The 17,445-nt window shown below is 48.8% G+C and overlaps 1 protein-coding gene across 1 annotated transcript in view; it reads right to left on the reverse strand.

Moving 5' to 3' along the window:
* The window catches only part of MDK (midkine), a 112,043-nt gene that overhangs the window by 26,680 nt on the left and 67,918 nt on the right, over positions 1–17,445 (reverse strand). The window contains exons 2-4 of the mRNA XM_086949973.1: positions 8,695–8,774; positions 8,434–8,595; positions 2,783–2,944 (exon numbers count right to left, since the gene is read on the reverse strand). Of these exons, the coding sequence (XP_086806099.1) occupies positions 2,783–2,944; positions 8,434–8,595; positions 8,695–8,773 (403 nt within the window). The 5' untranslated portion in view covers position 8,774. The remainder of the gene's footprint in view (positions 1–2,782; positions 2,945–8,433; positions 8,596–8,694; positions 8,775–17,445) is intronic.

Here is a 17,445-nt window from a genome sequence, read left to right on the forward strand (position 1 = left end):
TAGTTACCAGGGATCCAGTGACTGATAGTTACCAGGGGTCCAGTGGCTGATAGTTACCAGGGGTTCAGTGTCTGATAGCTACCAGGGGTTCAGTGACTGATGGTTACCAGGGGTTCAGTGACTGATATGTACCAGGGGTTCAGTGACTGATAGTTACCAGGGATCCAGTGACTGATAGTTACCAGGCGTTCAGTGACTGATGGTTACCAGGGGTTCAGTGACTGATAGTTACCAGGGGTTCAGAGACTGATAGTTACCAGGGGTTCAGTGATTGATGGTTACCAGGGGTTCAGTGACTGATAGGTACCAGGGGTTCAGTGACTGATAGTTACCAGGGGTTCAGTGACTGATAGTTACCAGGGATCCAGTGACTGATGGTTACCAGGGGTTCAGTGACTGATAGGTATCAGGGGTTCAGTGACTGATAGTTACCAGTGGTCCAGTGGCTGATAGTTACCAGGGGTTCAGTGTCTGATAGTTACCAGGGGTTCAGTGACTGATGGTTACCAGGGGTTCAGTGACTGATATGTACCAGGGGTTCAGTGACTGATAGTTACCAGGGATCCAGTGACTGATAGTTACCAGGGGTTCAGTGACTGATGGTTACCAGGGGTTCATTGACTGATAGTTACCAGGGGTTCAGTGACTGATAGGTACCAGGGGTTCAGTGACTGATAGTTACCAGGGATCCAGTGACTGATAGTTACCAGGGGTTCAGTGGCTGATAGTTACCAGGGGTTCAATGACTGATAGGTATCAGGGGTTCAGTGACTGATAGATACCAGGGGTTCAGTGACTGATAGTTACCAGGGGTTCAGTGTCTGATAGTTACCAGGGGTTCAGTGACTGATGGTTACCAGGGGTTCAGTGACTGATAGGTATCAGGGGTTCAGTGACTGATAGTTACCAGTGGTCCAGTGGCTGATAGTTACCAGGGGTTCAGTGTCTGATAGTTACCAGAGGTTCAGTGACTGATGGTTACCAGGGGTTCAGTGACTGATATGTACCAGGGGTTCAGTGACTGATAGTTACCAGGGATCCAGTGACTGATAGTTACCAGGGGTTCAGTGACTGATGGTTACCAGGGGTTCATTGACTGATAGTTACCAGGGGTTCAGTGACTGATGGTTACCAGGGGTTCAGTGACTGATAGGTACCAGGGGTTCAGTGACTGATAGGTACCAGGGGTTCAGTGACTGATAGTTACCAGGGATCCAGTGACTGATAGTTACCAGGGGTTCAGTGGTTGATAGTTACCAGGGGTTCAGTGACTGATGGTTACCAGGGGTTCAGTGACTGGTCGTTGTGTTCTCTCCAAGCCCTCTGCTGCAGTCTGATGTCAGTCGCTGGACCTCACTCGCCACATTACAGCTTCAGGTGCCTCCGCACTGCAGGGTGACAGCAGCCGTGGCCCCAGCCAGGGGCTCCGGAGTGGACTGGCCAGTGCAGCCATCGCCAGGGCCTCTTCCTGACCGGCCTTCTACCGCCCACCGGGCTTGTAACAAGACTCCTGAAGTTTGAGGCTTCTCCACATGCGCATGTTGGGCCTTGCCTGCCATCTAGTGGCGAGGTGTGGACTAGCAGCCTATTTCTATAAATGAAAGCTTCATCTGTCCCAAGAGAAGTTCAGACTGGTCTATGTGTCTTCAAAGCCAGGACAAGAAGGGCGTGGAAGACACCTTGACTGGCCAGGAAACCTTGTTGTCCCCCCACCCTCCCCCTCCTCCCCCCGAGGATCCCAGGAGGACCCGAGAGAGGACCTGTCAAGGGAGGCACTCGGAAGATGAAAGCCTACAGCAGCGCTAACAGGATAGTCCTGTCACAGCACACACGAGCAGGGGAAGGCGCTGGCTCACACACACACACACACACACACACCCAGCAAGACAGTGAAGAGTTCGGTCCACACAGGCCAGGTCGCCAGCAGCCCCCTGCTCACTGTTGTGGGTCTATCATCCAACATTTGGACACACGCACCTATCTTATTTCGCTGTAAAAAGAAACAACCTTTTCTTGTTATTACCGGTTTCATGACACAAGCCTGCTCAGGCGAGAAGGTTTGGAACCCGCTCCCGCAGTTACACATACTTACATATATACTGTCACACTGGTGACACCGAGGTGTCTGCGTGTGACACTGAGGTGGCTGTGAGTGACACTGAGGTGACTGCGTGTGATACTGAGCTGGTTGCATGTGACTCCGAGCTGGCTGTGTGTGACACCGAGGTGGTTGACTATGGCACCTAGGTGGCTGCGTGTGACACCGAGGTGGCTGCGCATGACACTGAGGTGGCTGTGTGTGACACCGAGGGGTCTGTGTGATGCCAAGGTGGCTGCATGTGACACTGAGGTAGCTGTGTGTGACACTGAGGTGGCTGTGTGTGACACCGAGGTGGCAGTGTGTGGCACCGAGGTGGCTGTGTGTGACACTGAGGTGGCTGTGTGTGACACTGAGGTGGCTGTGAGTGACACCGAGGTGACTGCGTGTGACACTGAGCTGACTGCGTGTGACACCGAGCTGGTTGTGTGTGACACTGAGTGGGCTGTGAGTGACACCGAGGTGGCTGTGAGTGATACTGAGGGGACTGCGTGTGACACCAAGGTGGCTGTGAGTGACACCGAGGTGACTGCGTGTGACACTGAGCTGACTGCGTGTGACACCGAGCTGGTTGCGTGTGACACCAAGGTGGCTGTGAGTAACACCAAGCTGGTTGCATGTGACACTGAGGTAGCTGTGAGTGACCGCAGCAGTGTGGAAGTAGTTAGGAGAATTAACACCTACCTTTGGGTTTGGACTTAGTCTTGGGTGCGCAGGGCTTGGTAACTTGGATGGTTTCATCACACTTGGCTTTGTAGAGCGCCTTCTTCAGAGTCCCTGAGCGCGCTTTGAGGCCTGTGGTAGCATCACAGGGCCCCCAGGTCTCAAACTTGTACCTGCAGTCAGCTGGAAGACAGAGAGGTATTGAGTTCACAGGTGAGCACTACAGGAACAACTGGTTCTAGAAGAGTTAGAAGGCATGACTCCATTGGTTCACACTACAGGAGAGACAGGTTAGATAAAGATGAGCCTGGCTGATTATTATTATTATTGGGACATTTATAAAGCGCTGCGTTACGCACACCGGCGTGTCCACGCGCTAAAAGTGGGAGAGGCAGCGTGCAGGGAGCACAAAAACTGAGCGGACAATTATTTAGTATAAAGGAATGTTTTAAGTTTCGCTCGGAACCTAGCTTCCTCCGGTTCCAGGCGCAGGTCCGCTGGTAATTTATTCCAATTATTTGCCGCTAAGCATCTAAAGGACCTACCTCCCATGCGGGCTTTCTTAACTCTAGGGATCCTCAGTAGACCGCCCCCTGCGGATCTAAGAGCTCGTGTTGGTTGATACACTTCGATCAGTTTATTCAGAGGGTCGGGTGCCCTGCCATTCAAGATTCGATGACAGGTGCAGAGGGCTTTGTATTCCACTCTTCTCCTCACAGGGAGCCAGTGTAGCTTCTGGAGGGCCGCCTTAGAAGGCGCCCTTTTGGGCAGCCTGAGAATCAAACGTGCTGCCGCATTCTGCAGCACTTGCAGGCGTGTCATGCTTTTTTCTGGAGCCCCCAGGTACAGCAGGTTCCCGTAATCCGACCTAGCTGTCACCAATATTTACATCAAGAGGTGGTGAGGGACAGAGTCTCTGAATTAAACAGAATACTCTCACCCAGTCAAGAGATCAGGGCTAGATCCAACACCGTTTTTTAGCTCACTGCACCATCCCAGTTTCAGAACCTGACTGTATGCAAATTAGTCTGTTCCTGTCCCAGTGCATGATGGGAACAGGGCAAACCAAACTACAAAAGCCAATTCTTACACTGGGAAGGAAACAAGCTACCGGGGACCGGTTTCTGGCATTTCAGCCTCTTCGGCCCGGCTTGCTTGAATCCTGATGGTGCAATGAGCAAGGGACTCACATCTGAGTATACCCTTCCACGCTTAGGGTGGACAAAAATATTTACATCAAGAGGTGGTGAGGGACAGAGTCTCTGAATTAAACAGAATACTCTCACCCAGTCAAGAGATCAGGGCTAGATCCAACACCGTTTTTTAGCTCACTGCACCATCCCAGTTTCAGAACCTGACTGTATGCAAATTAGTCTGTTCCTGTCCCAGTGCATGATGGGAACAGGGCAAACCAAACTACAAAAGCCAATTCTTACACTGGGAAGGAAACAAGCTACCGGGGACCGGTTTCTGGCATTTCAGCCTCTTCGGCCCGGCTTGCTTGAATCCTGATGGTGCAATGAGCAAGGGACTCACATCTGAGTATACCCTTCCACGCTTAGGGTGGACAAAAATATTTACATCAAGAGGTGGTGAGGGACAGAGTCTCTGAATTAAACAGAATACTCTCACCCAGTCAAGAGATCAGGGCTAGATCCAACACCGTTTTTTAGCTCACTGCACCATCCCAGTTTCAGAACCTGACTGTATGCAAATTAGTCTGTTCCTGTCCCAGTGCATGATGGGAACAGGGCAAACCAAACTACAAAAGCCTAGCTGTCACCAAAGCATGAACCAGGGTTTGACGGGCACCGATCGGGAGTAAGTCAAGGACCTTTCTCAGTTTCTTCAAAATCCCAAAACAAACTCCCACCACCCGGTTGATCTGGGGGCCAAAAGTGAGACCCGCATCAAACCACACCCCCAGATTACGTGCCTCTTGGCAGGGGGTTGGGGTTGGACCAAGACAGGGTGGCCACCATGCCGACGACCAAGAAGACTGGGCTCTCCCCACCACCAGCACCTCTGTCTTGCTGCCATTAAGCTTCAAACAGTTGATGGCCATCCACTCGGCAAGATCTTTCATGCACGACCGGAAGCCATCGGCAGCAAGACAGGGCGCGTGCGATAGGGAGATCACCAGCTGCGTATCGTCGGCATACGAAACCAATTGGAGACCATGACTCTCCACAATCGAGGCAACAGGCGCGACATACATATTAAAAAGGGTCGGGCTCAAAGACGAGCCCTGCGGCACGCCTTGGCCCAGGGGAACCCCCTTTGAATAGCAGTCTCCTTGCCTAACTCAAAAGCTTCTCACCTTGAGGAAGTCCTGGATCCATCTCAGCGCGGTACCAGAGATGCCACCTCTGTTCAGACACTGTAGCAAGATGTTGTGAGCTACAGTGTCGAACGCCGCGCTGAGGTCCAACAGGATCAAAGCCATAGTTTGGCCTGCATCCACACCCTCTCTCAGATGTTCCGTAGCCATAAGGAGGGCGGACTCGGTAGAATGGCGAAGCCTAAAGCCAAACTGCGTCGCGTGGAGCAGTCCCGTCTCTTCCACATGCTTCATAATTTGGGTATTAACCACCTTTTCCGCCACTTTGGACAGAAAAGGCAGGAGTGAGATGGGCCTCAGATTCTCTAATACCTCGAAGCCTAAGTGGGGTTTCTTCCGGAGCGGGAGCACCACCGCCTGTTTCCACCCCTCAGGCAACTTTCCCGATCCGAAAGAGGTATCCAGGACGTGCCTCATATAAGGCTCCAGAACTTCCAGGCTGTCCGCCAAGCGTTTGGGTGACACCGGGTCCCACGGGGACCCTGATTTGACAGAACAACACACCACTACTAGATCCTCAAAAGGGGGGGTGCGGAAGTTTGTAAGATGCCCTGCCGTCTCTGTGTCCCCCAAAGCTACCTCAAAGTCAATCCCTGTCGGCGGCTTAGGGAAAGTCGAGTAGATCTTCTCGACTTTAGTAGAGAAATATTCGGCAATACGGTCACATGACTCCGTTGAGCAACTCTCCGGCTCTGTAGGTGAGTTTACCGTGGTCAGAGACTTGTAAATGCCGAAGAGTTCTTTGGCCGAGTTTTCCGCCCCCAGGATTTGTCCTGCATAGTAGGCTGCCTTAGACTTTTTAATCAGCCTATGGTGAAGGCGCCTTTTTTCCAAGAACAGTTCCCTAGCCTGGTTGTCATAAGACACCCTCCAGACTCTTTCGGCTCGCCTACAGTCCGCCTTTGTTAGCCTCAGCTCACCACTAAACCATGGGGCTGATCGTTCTTTCCGAGTACATGTGGATGTGCGGCAGAGTGGGGCTGTCTGGTCAAGCGCTTCAGTGATGCGCTGATTCAGGTTAGAGACCGCCGTTTCTATGTCTTCACCACCAGGCTGACCTTCCCTACTTAAAGCTTGATTAAAATCCTCCACCGAGAATTTAGCCCACTTCCTCCTAAGATAATTAGGGGGTGCCTGACTGGATTTGTTGGTTTTTGAGCTCTGTATGGAGAATGCCACCAGAAAGTGGTCTGTCCAGGGGATAGGCTCTATTCCGGACACCTCCACACCTCCCCAGTTAGCATAAACCGGGTCCAAAAGGTGTCCCTGGCGGTGCGTGGGGTCCAATAGCTTCAATTCCAGTTGAAGAGCTTCCATATCCCGACAGAAATCCTTAACCCTTGTATCCTCTGGGCAGTTTAAATGCAAGTTCAGGTCTCCTAATAGGAGGAATTTATCCCTGCGTAGGGTAGCCTCCATGAGGCTTTCTAGCAGGCTCTCCCTGAACTTTGTGCAAGCCCCTGGCGGCCGATATACCAGACATCCTTTGATCGTCGTGCCCCCGTTGATTTGAATCGTGAAAGCTCCCGCCTCACTCTCCACGATCAGCATGTGCTCTAGGCAACAACCCAGAGTTTTCCTAAAAATAATAGCAATCCCCCCTCCCACCCCCTCTGGCCTATCCTGCCTAACCCACGAATAGTTCTCCGGCATGGCCTCGATAATGTCCGAGTCGGAAAACTGGTCTAACCAAGTTTCCGTAAGAAACAATAGGTCGAACTTTTTATCTGTAAGCAGCTCAAAGACGTCGAGTCTGTGTTTGCGTAGTGACCTTACGTTAAGGAGACCACAGGAAAGTACTTGCTCCGTGGTATCCCGCAACAGGGTAGTGAAACGGAAACCACAGTGAGGACATTCCCTTTCGTCACTCAACATACCGTGCATGCATATGGATGCAGTGTGAGGACGGAAGCCAAGAAGTTGATCCTTAGCCCAATGGATCTTATGGCCAGGGGTTGTCGCCCTAGCCCGCGGTCAGCCGCGGACGGGCGCAGACGGGCTCGACTTTGGTGACACTTCGGCGCGCCTTCGTTGCGCCCGCTGCACTCGTCCGCTGCGCTTCCGAAATGACATCCTCCTTTTAAAGCCCTCAGCCCGTCTGCCTCACCGCGACTAGACCGCTAACCGGTCACTCGCTGGCGGAAGCGGAAGTGACTGTCTCTCACCTCCACGCCCTCCGCTCAACGGTGCTAGCCACCCTGTCGGACCGAGGCGTGGAGGAGGGAAGACAAGACAGGCACCCCAATGCGTCCGGTGAGTCGGGGAATCCGGGGGGGAATTCACGAAGCCTCAGCCCACTAAGGACTTGACTCCAGCGGAAACACCGCTAAAAGTGCAGCCGCTAATCACACAAAATGACAGTTTAAAATAAAGTATGCTGTGCAGCACAGTCCGTATTAAAACACTACGTGACCACAGTTAAAACACAATATCAGCGCGCAAAGCAGCTGTGAGCCCTGCCACTGCTCACTCACCGCCGATGAGGGGTGATAACTCAAAACCAGTCCCTGTATCCTCATTTCTGGTCCAGGGAAGACCTGGCCTGGTAGTTTCGGCTGGACTGTTGCCATGGGGAACAGGGTCAAGACTAATTTGTGTAAGGCTGGGCTTAAACTCCAAAAGAGAGGCGTGCACAAAAAGAATATAGACTTTAACAATGCGGATTTTCCTCCTCAATACAATCACAACGCGGTTGTTACAACGACCGCGTTGTAACCACACAATGCCATTACTACGCAAGTCATTACATCGACTTGCAGTAGATGGCGCCGTAACATTAGAAATGTATCATTTACTATTCCAGCTCCAGCCTACGTAACAGTAGGGAAGGTGTTGGAATAGTAAACTATATTATTTCTTATGTTAGCACGCCATCTACTGCAAGTCGATGTAATGACTTGCGTAGTAATGGCATTGCATGGTTACAAAGTGGTCGTTGTAACAACTGCGTTGGGATTGTATTGCGGAGTAAAATCCGCATTGTAAAAGTTGTTTCCCACAAAAAACAATGAATTTATCCCGGAGCTGTGACTGGTGGTGAATGTTTGATTTGTTCAGCATTCCGTCCATCCTCTTTTTGCGGTAAGTTTTCATTGCTCACGGATCACATGTTATGTGTATGGTATGCAGGTAAACCGTCATACAGGTAACCCGTCATCACATATAGGACGGGTACAGTGGGCAGCTAAAATATCATGCAGCTGACTTATTACTTTCCACAGATCACGTGTGATGTGCATGGTGTGCAGGAAACCATCATGCATATAATGCATCACCACATTTAGGAAGGACTGTGGCAAGGTGCGGTGTGGAAAGTGTGTGCACTTCTCACCTCCAAACGCCTTCTTCCAGTTGCAGGGAACCTTGCACTTGAGCTTCTTGGTCTCCTCGTTGCAGGAGCCCTCGCGTGTCCCTGCCCCACAATCTTTGCTGTTGGGGGTGCACGGCCCCCACTGCCAGTCCTCACAGTCGGACAGTGCCTTCTTCCCTTTGTCTGAAAGGATGACAGACAAGAGGTCAGATTGTATGCATAAAAGCCTCAGTGCCCAGCACTTCCTCCCCTCTGGGCTCAGGCTCCATGCCAGAGACTCACCCTTCTTATTCTTTCCAGCCTCGGCTATCACTCCCATCAGCACCACCACCAGCAGGAAGAGGAACCCCCTCAGCTGCATTCTGGGGAGAAAAGAGAGGATCCATATCAGCTAATCAGACCTTGAGGCTGAGAGTGAAGCATGAGTTTTATCAGACCTTGGGATTGAGAGTGAAGCATGAGGTCTGTCAGACCTTGGGATTGAGAGTGAAGCATGAGGTCTGTCAGATCTTGGGATTGAGAGTGAAGCATGAGGTCTCTCAGATATTGGGATTGAGAGTGAAGCATGAGGTCTCTCAGATATTGGGATTGAGAGTGAAGCATGAGGCCTCTCAGATCTTGGGATTGAGAGTGAAGCATGAGGTCTCTTAGATATTGGGATTGAGAGTGAAGCATGAGGTCTCTCAGATCTTGGGATTGAGTAATGCGCAGGATAGCAATGAGTCACTGGATTAAAGCAAAGAGAAGGGGGTCAATTAGATATTTGGGTTGTGTGATGATCAGGAGTATAAAGACCTCCTGTCATAGAAGGAGGTGCAGGACGACAATCAGATCTTGTGATTGGGTGAGGTGCAGGAGGACAATCAGATCTTGTGATTGGGTGAGGTGCAGGAGGACATCAGATCTTGTGATTGGGTGAGGTGCAGGAGGACAATCAGATCTTGTGATTGGGTGAGGTGCAGGAGGACAATCAGATCCTGTGATTGGGTGAGGTGCAGGAGGACAATCAGATTCTGTGATTGGGTGAGGTGCAGGAGGACAATCAGATCTTGTGATTGGGTGAGGTGCAGGAGGACAATCAGATCCTGTGATTGGGTGAGGTGCAGGAGGACAAAAAGATCTTGTGATTGGGTGAGGTGCAAGAGGACAATCAGATCTTGTGATTGTTTGAGGTGCAGGAGGACAAACGGATCTTGTGATTGTTTGAGGTGCAGGAGGAGAACCAGATCTTGTAATTGGCTGAGGTTCAGGAGGACAATCCGATCTTGTGATTGGGTAAGATGCAGGAGAACAAACAGATTCTGTGATTGGTTGAGGTGCAGGAGGACAATCTGATCTTGTGATTGGGTGAGGTGCAAGTGGACAATCAGATCCTGTGATTGGGCGAGGTGCAGGAGGACAACCAGATCTTGTGATTGGATGAGGTGCTGGAGGACAATCAGATCTTGTGATTGGGCGAGGTGCAAGAGGACAATCAGATCCTGTGATTGGGTGAGGTGCAAGAGGACAATCAGATCTTGTGATTGGGTGAGGTGCAGGAGGACAAACGGATCTTGTGATTGGGTGAGGTGCAGGAGGACAATCAGATCTTGTGATTGGGTGGGTTTAGAAGGCCAAGGAGCTCTTGGCATAGAGTGAGGCAAAGGAGAACAGTCAGATTTTGTGATTGTAAACAAACACAGTAAAAAGGCAGTGGTGGCAGATACAGTAGCACATCAATGGACAAATACGTTTCTATTAGTAACCAGTTCAAGCTCTTGGTGCCTCTCGAGAACACTAAGACACCCCCTACCCAAAGATGTCACTGCACGGTCGTTCCTAAAAGCTTCCGTCTTACTGGAGCAAAAAACACTATGTCTCGGCACTCTAAATGTCCATATTCTAGTCTTTGATGGCCAACAAAACACTATTCTTGAGACTGCCCACAATCAAATAATTCATTCTATAATTGAAGGGGTTTTGGAACTTAATATAAAAGTCGCAGTCCCCTGAAGAAGCCCTCGTGTTGGGCCGAATAGTGTCGGCTGCATCGTTTTACTATTGGATACTCAAGTGTGAAAAAAAGAGTAATGCATTTTAACTTGTTTAACAAAAATGAGAATTATGGACTAACTTGTACTCTACATGGAAATTGGTCTGATGCGTAAACACTTTTGATTTGGAAGTGTGTTGCCTCTCATCCTTTTGGACTATTTGTATTTGATTTGTCGCCATGTGGCAGCTGGGCATTTACGGTGGACAGCGCCGACAAAACGAAGTTTGTGAGTGACTAGAGTGGGTGGTGCAGTGAGGTATTTGGCCAAGCTCCCACTGTTTTCTCAGGAGTAGAGAACTGTAAAGGAGAGGAAAAGAGTGATTGAAAGACTGAGAACAGAAGAAAACTAAAGAGAATAAGGGAATAAAGTGAGTGAGAGCGAGGGAACCGTACTAGAAAGATTATGGAGAAAAGAGTGATAGAAGGAGTAAGAGCAGGAGAAGAGAACTATAGAGAAGAAAGGAGTGATTGATAGTCTGAGAACAGAAGAAACGTACAGCGTATAAAAGGATTAAAGAGAGTGAGAGAACAGATCTAGAAAGATGATGGAGAGAAGACTGATAGAAGGAGTAAGAGCAGGAGAAGACAACTGTACAGGAGAAGAAGAAAGGAGGGATTGAAAGACTGAGAACAGAAGACAACTATAGAGAATAAGGGGATAAAGAGAGGAAGAGTGAGAGAACAGACCTCGACAGACAGAAAGTAGAGGGATGGGAAGAGTAAGTGAAGGAGAAGATAAGTGGAAAGGAGAAGAAAGGAGTGATTAGAAGGGTCTGCTCATGAGAGCGCCAGAAGGTTCCTTGAGTCGGATGTAAATGTGTGTGCACTCGGTGATGGACTAAGTAGCAGGGGCGGCCTTAGGCATGTGCAGTTGTGCACCTGTACCGGGCAGCCAAACCCCAGGGGAAGCCACAAACATCTTCCTGAGCTCGGGGGGGGCTCCACCCCAACCCGACCCCCTCTTCCGGGGCCCCCTACCTACGCTCCCTGCACAGGGTTGCCATGAGCCTAGAGCTGCCCCTGTAAGTAGAAGGAATAGTGTACCCCCACATATGGTGTGAGGACATTGTTCAAAGTAAGAAGGCATGTAGGCCGCAGTGCACGAGACCGGAAGTGCACGAGACAGGAAGTGCGTTTAGAGCGGAAGTATCTGCACCGAGGATCCACCCTCAAAGTATGCCAAGATGGAGTGAGGGCACTGTAGAAGGAAACACACTTAAGGTGAATACACAAGGAGAGGGGCCGGGGTGAGCTCTACTTGAAGGGCGAGCGCCGAGAAGGGCAGGTCTTGGTGCTTTTCGGTCACACTGACACATCTGGTCACATACACCCCCCCCCAACACTGTGAGATAGTGAGAGCCCACTCCTGTTTACTCGTTACAGCAGAGTATGGATAAAAGGGTGTATGTGGGAACACTGCCACCCCGTGGGGTGATTGGGAGCTGCACTGAGGAGAGAAGAAGGAAAGATGGGGAGAGAGTAGAAGAGAAAGGGTGAGGTTGATAACACCTACAGGAGAAATGAGAGACCAAGGGGCATATCTTCAAGAGGGGGTGATAAAATTATCGCTGCTTTAGCATCTGTTTTTGGGCGAAAAGCGGCGATAATTTTATTGCATTATTTACAAGGACACGCTATCGCGGGATTCCTTGACTTAGCGCCCTTTCCCTGAACGCCCAGCTTTGCATCTCTAATGAGATGAACGCTAAGTGCGCTTAGTGATAATTATCGCCGGTTGTTGCTGATATGCCCCCAAGAGAGGATGAAAGGGGCCTATGCTTAGTCCTCTACTGTTCAATGTATACATGACCCCCGCTGCTCTTCTGGCTGAAGAGGTGGGAGCCAAGATTATATCTTATGCTGACGACACGCAGCTATTGTTCACCTGTACAAAAGGAGAAGCGTTTGACGGTGAGGAAATTAATAACTGCCTGAAGAAAATCTTTTCCTGGTTTAGCGTTAATCAACTGCAGTGTAATTCAGCAAAATCAGAGGTGATTCTCTTTGGGGCTTTTAATCCTGATGAATGGAGGCAGTGGTGGCCATCTGACATGTCCCCTCCCCAGTCCTCGGTAAGAGTAGCCAGAAATCTTGGGGTACAAACGGATGACTCCCTGGATATGAAGAAGCAGATTCAATCAGTGGCAGGGACCTGCTATGGAACTCTGAAAACCATTCATAAATTTCTACCTCTACTGTCTCTTGACCTCAGATGGACAGTAGTCCAGGCCCTCATTACATCTCGACTGGACTACGCGCTAATGTCCTCTATTTGTTCCTCCCGTAATAGCTATTGAATAAACTCCAGGTGGTGCAGAATGCGGCAGCCAGAGCTATCCTTAGGTTGGGTCGCCAGGCTCACATCTCGTCCTATCTGAGTAGTTTGCACTGGCTTCCCATTCGCCGCAGAATCCAGTTTAAGGCCCTGACACCGGCCTTTAAAGCTCTACATGGCTCTGGTGCTCATTATGTCAAGAGGAGAGTGAGCTACTATACACCGGGGAGAGTCCTTAGATCATCCAACCTTCACTCGATGAGTGTACCCAAATGTGAACGCTCTCGTAAAGGTGGTCGGACCTTTCAAGTTCAAGTTGCCCAATTACGGAACAAACTTCCGACCACTTTAAGGGAATTGTCTGACATCTGGCTCTTTAGGAAACAACTCCAAACATGGCTATTCTTGCAATAATCCTCTCGTATGCCTAGAGTTGCCCTACCTGGTTTTATTTGTACGTGGTCTGCTAGCGCCGGGACACTCTTTTTGAGTAGCTGCGCCCTCTATAAATATGTCATAACATAACAAAGGCAAGGGGTGAAAAGTGTCGACAGAGAGTAGAAGTGAGAGAGACAGCGAGAGAAATAGGGAGTAATGAGATGGTGGAAGTGTAGACAAGAAGAGAGGGAGTATAAGAGAGAAAACAAGAAAAAGTGTTGGAGAGATATAAAAATGAGAGAAATGAGGAGCGCAAGGTGTAGGGAAGGAGAAAGTGAGGAGTAAGCAGTGATCGAAGTGGGGAAAAAAAGTAATGGAACAGTGGGCGGAGAATCAGCAGGCGGAAATAACCAGAGGATTGGGCCAGTGGGCTGAGTCAGAGTTATGGATAGAAAAAACAATCCCAATTTTTATATTTGCTATTTCACCGACCAGTTATAGCTTATTAAGTTAATTATTTCAACCAATGGATACACATGTTTATGTACGGTTTAATATGAGTTATTGACATTAAAATACATTCACAAAGTGGAATACGTTTCCAATCGCAGAATGTCCCAAATACACTTAAAAGTGGAATCGCAGCCATTTGTCTCTGAGCCATGAAGTTTCTGTCATCAGCACTTCTCCCTTGTTCCTCAAGAGCCGTTCAAACATGAACGGCAAAATATCCGAGTTTGCAAAAGTTTTCACATAATTATGGCTCTACCATATTTGCCACATAATACATCAACTGCTGCATAATCAGACGGGTTTAACTAAAAAAGTTTCTGTAGATCAAACGGATCAAAAGTTTCTACAAAATGTGACTTGTATTCCTGCGAAGTGGACGGCCCTTTGAAAGGTTGGCTGGTCATCGTTCTCACTGTTGTATTTGCATATTACATAGGTACTAATGAGGCAAAATCCTTGCAGAGACTGTTACTATGTGTAAAAATAATAAAGTAACAGAAAATGTACCGCATTACACAGCTGCCTTTTTTTTGGCTGTATATTTTAGTCAACACTGTGGCATAATGTTGTCCTCAATTGCTGCATAATTCCGGGGGCACCAAAGTAGGCAGCACATGTTAAAAGTGCTTGTGCATGAAGCAGAGAGACCGTGAAGTTTGCGGACATGGTTTGGTGTGCGTCCAAATCCTGCATTGCCGAACCCTGGTGAGTTGAAGCTACTACTGCTGAAACAAGGCCAAAGGAGGTACCAATGGGTGAGGTGGACTGGCCTCAAGGGTTCTGTGACCTCAGTGATAGAATCATTGTCGCCCTAGGGTGTGCTGCTTCGTAGGCCTGCCTGCAAGACTGGAGGTGACCTTCGGCATGGATTGTCGTGGACAGGCCTTCAAGGGTAACCCACACTTGCCACCGCTAGGTTCCACCTGCTGGGGCTCAGGTACCAGGGCTTCTAAGGTCTTGTGGGGCCTTCTAAGGTCTAGCATGGGAATATGCTCCCTCAGTAGAGTGGTCTGGCGGACTGGTCATAGAGGCTGAACCTGGTTCCCCAGTTCCAAGTTTGGCAGCTCTGACCATAGTGCCACATCCTCTCCCCCACTGAACACCATACTGCCCCACTGAGAGAAACTCACACTGCCTTCAGCTGCAATCCAATTGTGCCCCGCTATAATATCCGCGACTCAGTTCAAATGATGCAATAGACATGAGTAAAATGCTGCCTGAAGAATAAAAGTAATAACATCCTGGAGAAAGTAAACAATCATAGGGAATAAAGCATGTGAAATGTAATCAGGAACAACATGGGTACCTTAACACTTTCACACTTATTATTCAGAAATCGATGAGAGTTTTTACCTGAAAAGTTAGGTTAGAGGGCCCAGAAGGGACCCGTTTTAATGTCCATTGCTTAGATCCTTACAAAACATCAGAAGTATGGTTTTAAAAGACCACATCCCTGAAAACAGAGCTGCAGGATACATTTTATAAACTAAAATAAGAAAACAGCTGATAGGGATCACATTAAACATTTTCCACTCCAAGCATCAATCAGGTATTGCATGCCTCCAGGAATGGTGCAATTCCCCACCAGGGGAAAGCAATGCTGTTTAAAGAAAGACGAGAAAACGAAAGTATCACTTTCACTGGCAAACTCTGTAAAGTGGAGCTAATTGGTCAGGGTGTGAATAGAACTATTTTGGCCACTTTGTGACCACTGTCTTGCTTTATTAAATTATTTAGTTATTTTTCGTATTTGGAACCATTTTTCTCTCCATCCCAAAGCTGCACTTTGGAATAGAAAATGTCAGAAAAAGACCACATTTCCAGCAAAAGTGTTTCTTCCTTTTTTGGATCCATTCACAGGAGAACGGATGAAGGAAAGGAGAGGAAAGAGAGGGTAAGAACTGTGTCTTGAAGCCACAATTTTCATTCAGCACAAGAGGAGGAGTGAGGCAGAGTCTGAAAGAGAGGGAATAAGAGGAAGAGGTAGAAGGGGGCAGCTGACAGCGGCAGAGCAGAAGTGGGCACTGTACTTGGTCAGGAGGAAGAGACAGAGGGGCGTATTTACAAAGAAGTGACAGAGAGTGGCGTTAGCCTTCTTGACAATGCTGTGCATCACCACTTCTGAAACAGAGGGCTGCACCATATTTACAACAATAAGGTGCAGCCCTGCCTTTTCCCCTGCGCTGGCTTTGATTTCAGCTGCATAGCGCTAACGCAGGCACCCCAGCCGAAGGGTGCCAGCGTTGTGGGGAATGATTGTTTATGTGTAGGAAGTAGCCCTTTTCTGCACATTAACAGTCTTAAGTGGTACTTTGAAACTCCTCTGTGTGCTGCGTTGAGCAGCGCACATAGAAGTTGCAACTCATCATTTTTTAAAAGCTTGTTTACATGCAGAAGGGACACCTTCCTGCACATACACAATCATGCATGGCATTTTGCTGTTTCTATGTGTGCTGCATAATGCAGCAAACATAAAACCAGCAAATGCGAGGACAAATAAAGCGTTTCTCCTCGTTGCGCCCTGTTAAGACCAGGATTTCGCTGGTCTTAATGTTGGCGCTGCCTCCTACTTACGGCACTTTAGAAAATATGGGGCAGCATTAAAATAAAATCGGTGTTGAGATGGAACGCCCGGTGCAACCCCCATTTCCCAACCCTTTCACGCTAAGTGTAGCGCAAAAGGGGGCCTTATTCACAAGGAGGTGTCAAGCCATGTTAAGTGGGTTACCGCTGCCTTGTAAATAAGACGAAGCCCGTATTGCCACCTCAATGTAAAAAAAGTGACGCTCTGGTGGCGATACGGGCTTGTAAATATGTCCCGGAGTCCTTTTTCTTCTCTGCCCACACCATCCATCCCCGAACGGCTGAGCCTTATCTATAAGCCTTGGCTATTTGTGTCATCCTGGGGCACATTCTTAAAATAAAAAGTAGGGGGACGGATTCTATTAAATTGGAAAGTAGGGTACACGTGCCCTGCCAATCCCGCCCTCTTCGACCACTGGGAGGAAGGGTAGGCAAGAGAAAGAGTGCAAAAGAGAAACAACAAGAGTGAATCAAAGAGATGGAGCAAGAAATAGGGGGGAGAGGGCAAGATAAAAAGGGAGAGAAATGTGGTAAAAGAAAATTAAAGAGAAGGCGAGGGAATGAAAGAGGAGTGAGGGATGAAGAAGAAAGAGAGGTGTTTAAAGCATCAGGGAGAGAACGTGTGAGACATAATGCATAGAGAAGAGGGAGAAGGCGTTACTAGATGGGAGAGAATGGAGGAGGGAAGAATGAGCAAGGGAGAGATAACGAATAGTTGGTAGATAGAGGCAGGAAGGCGAGACGTTTATACACATTTTAATAAATAATATGAAAATGTTTTATTTTAAGAGTGATTCATAATTAAAAAGATGCAAACAAAACACTTCTTTAGCTGGTATCAAATATTCAGCTGTTGGCTGGGGAGAGGCAGGAGTCAGACAAGGGCCACTTGGTGGAAAAAAGGTCTGATGTGTGCATTATGGGTGCAAATGGACATGTACCTGCTGTGTGAGTGAGGAGGCACACATGTCTGCTTTATGAGTGAGGTTGGACACATGTCTGTACTATGAGTTAAGAGGGACACACATCTGCTGTATGAGTGAGGAGTGACACATGCCTGCTGCATGCGTTAAGAGGAACATGTGTGCAGTGTAAGTCAGGAGGGACACACATGTGCTGTCTAAGTGAGGTGTGACACATGCCTGTGTATGAGTGAGGAGGGACACATGTCTGTTGTCTGAGTGAGGAGGGACATGTCTGCTGTATGAGTGAGGAGTGACACATGCCTGATGTATGAGTGAGGAGGGAC

This window comes from Lissotriton vulgaris, unplaced genomic scaffold (genome assembly GCF_964263255.1).
Source record: "Lissotriton vulgaris unplaced genomic scaffold, aLisVul1.2 SCAFFOLD_741, whole genome shotgun sequence".
Classification (NCBI taxonomy): Eukaryota; Metazoa; Chordata; class Amphibia; order Caudata; family Salamandridae; genus Lissotriton; species Lissotriton vulgaris.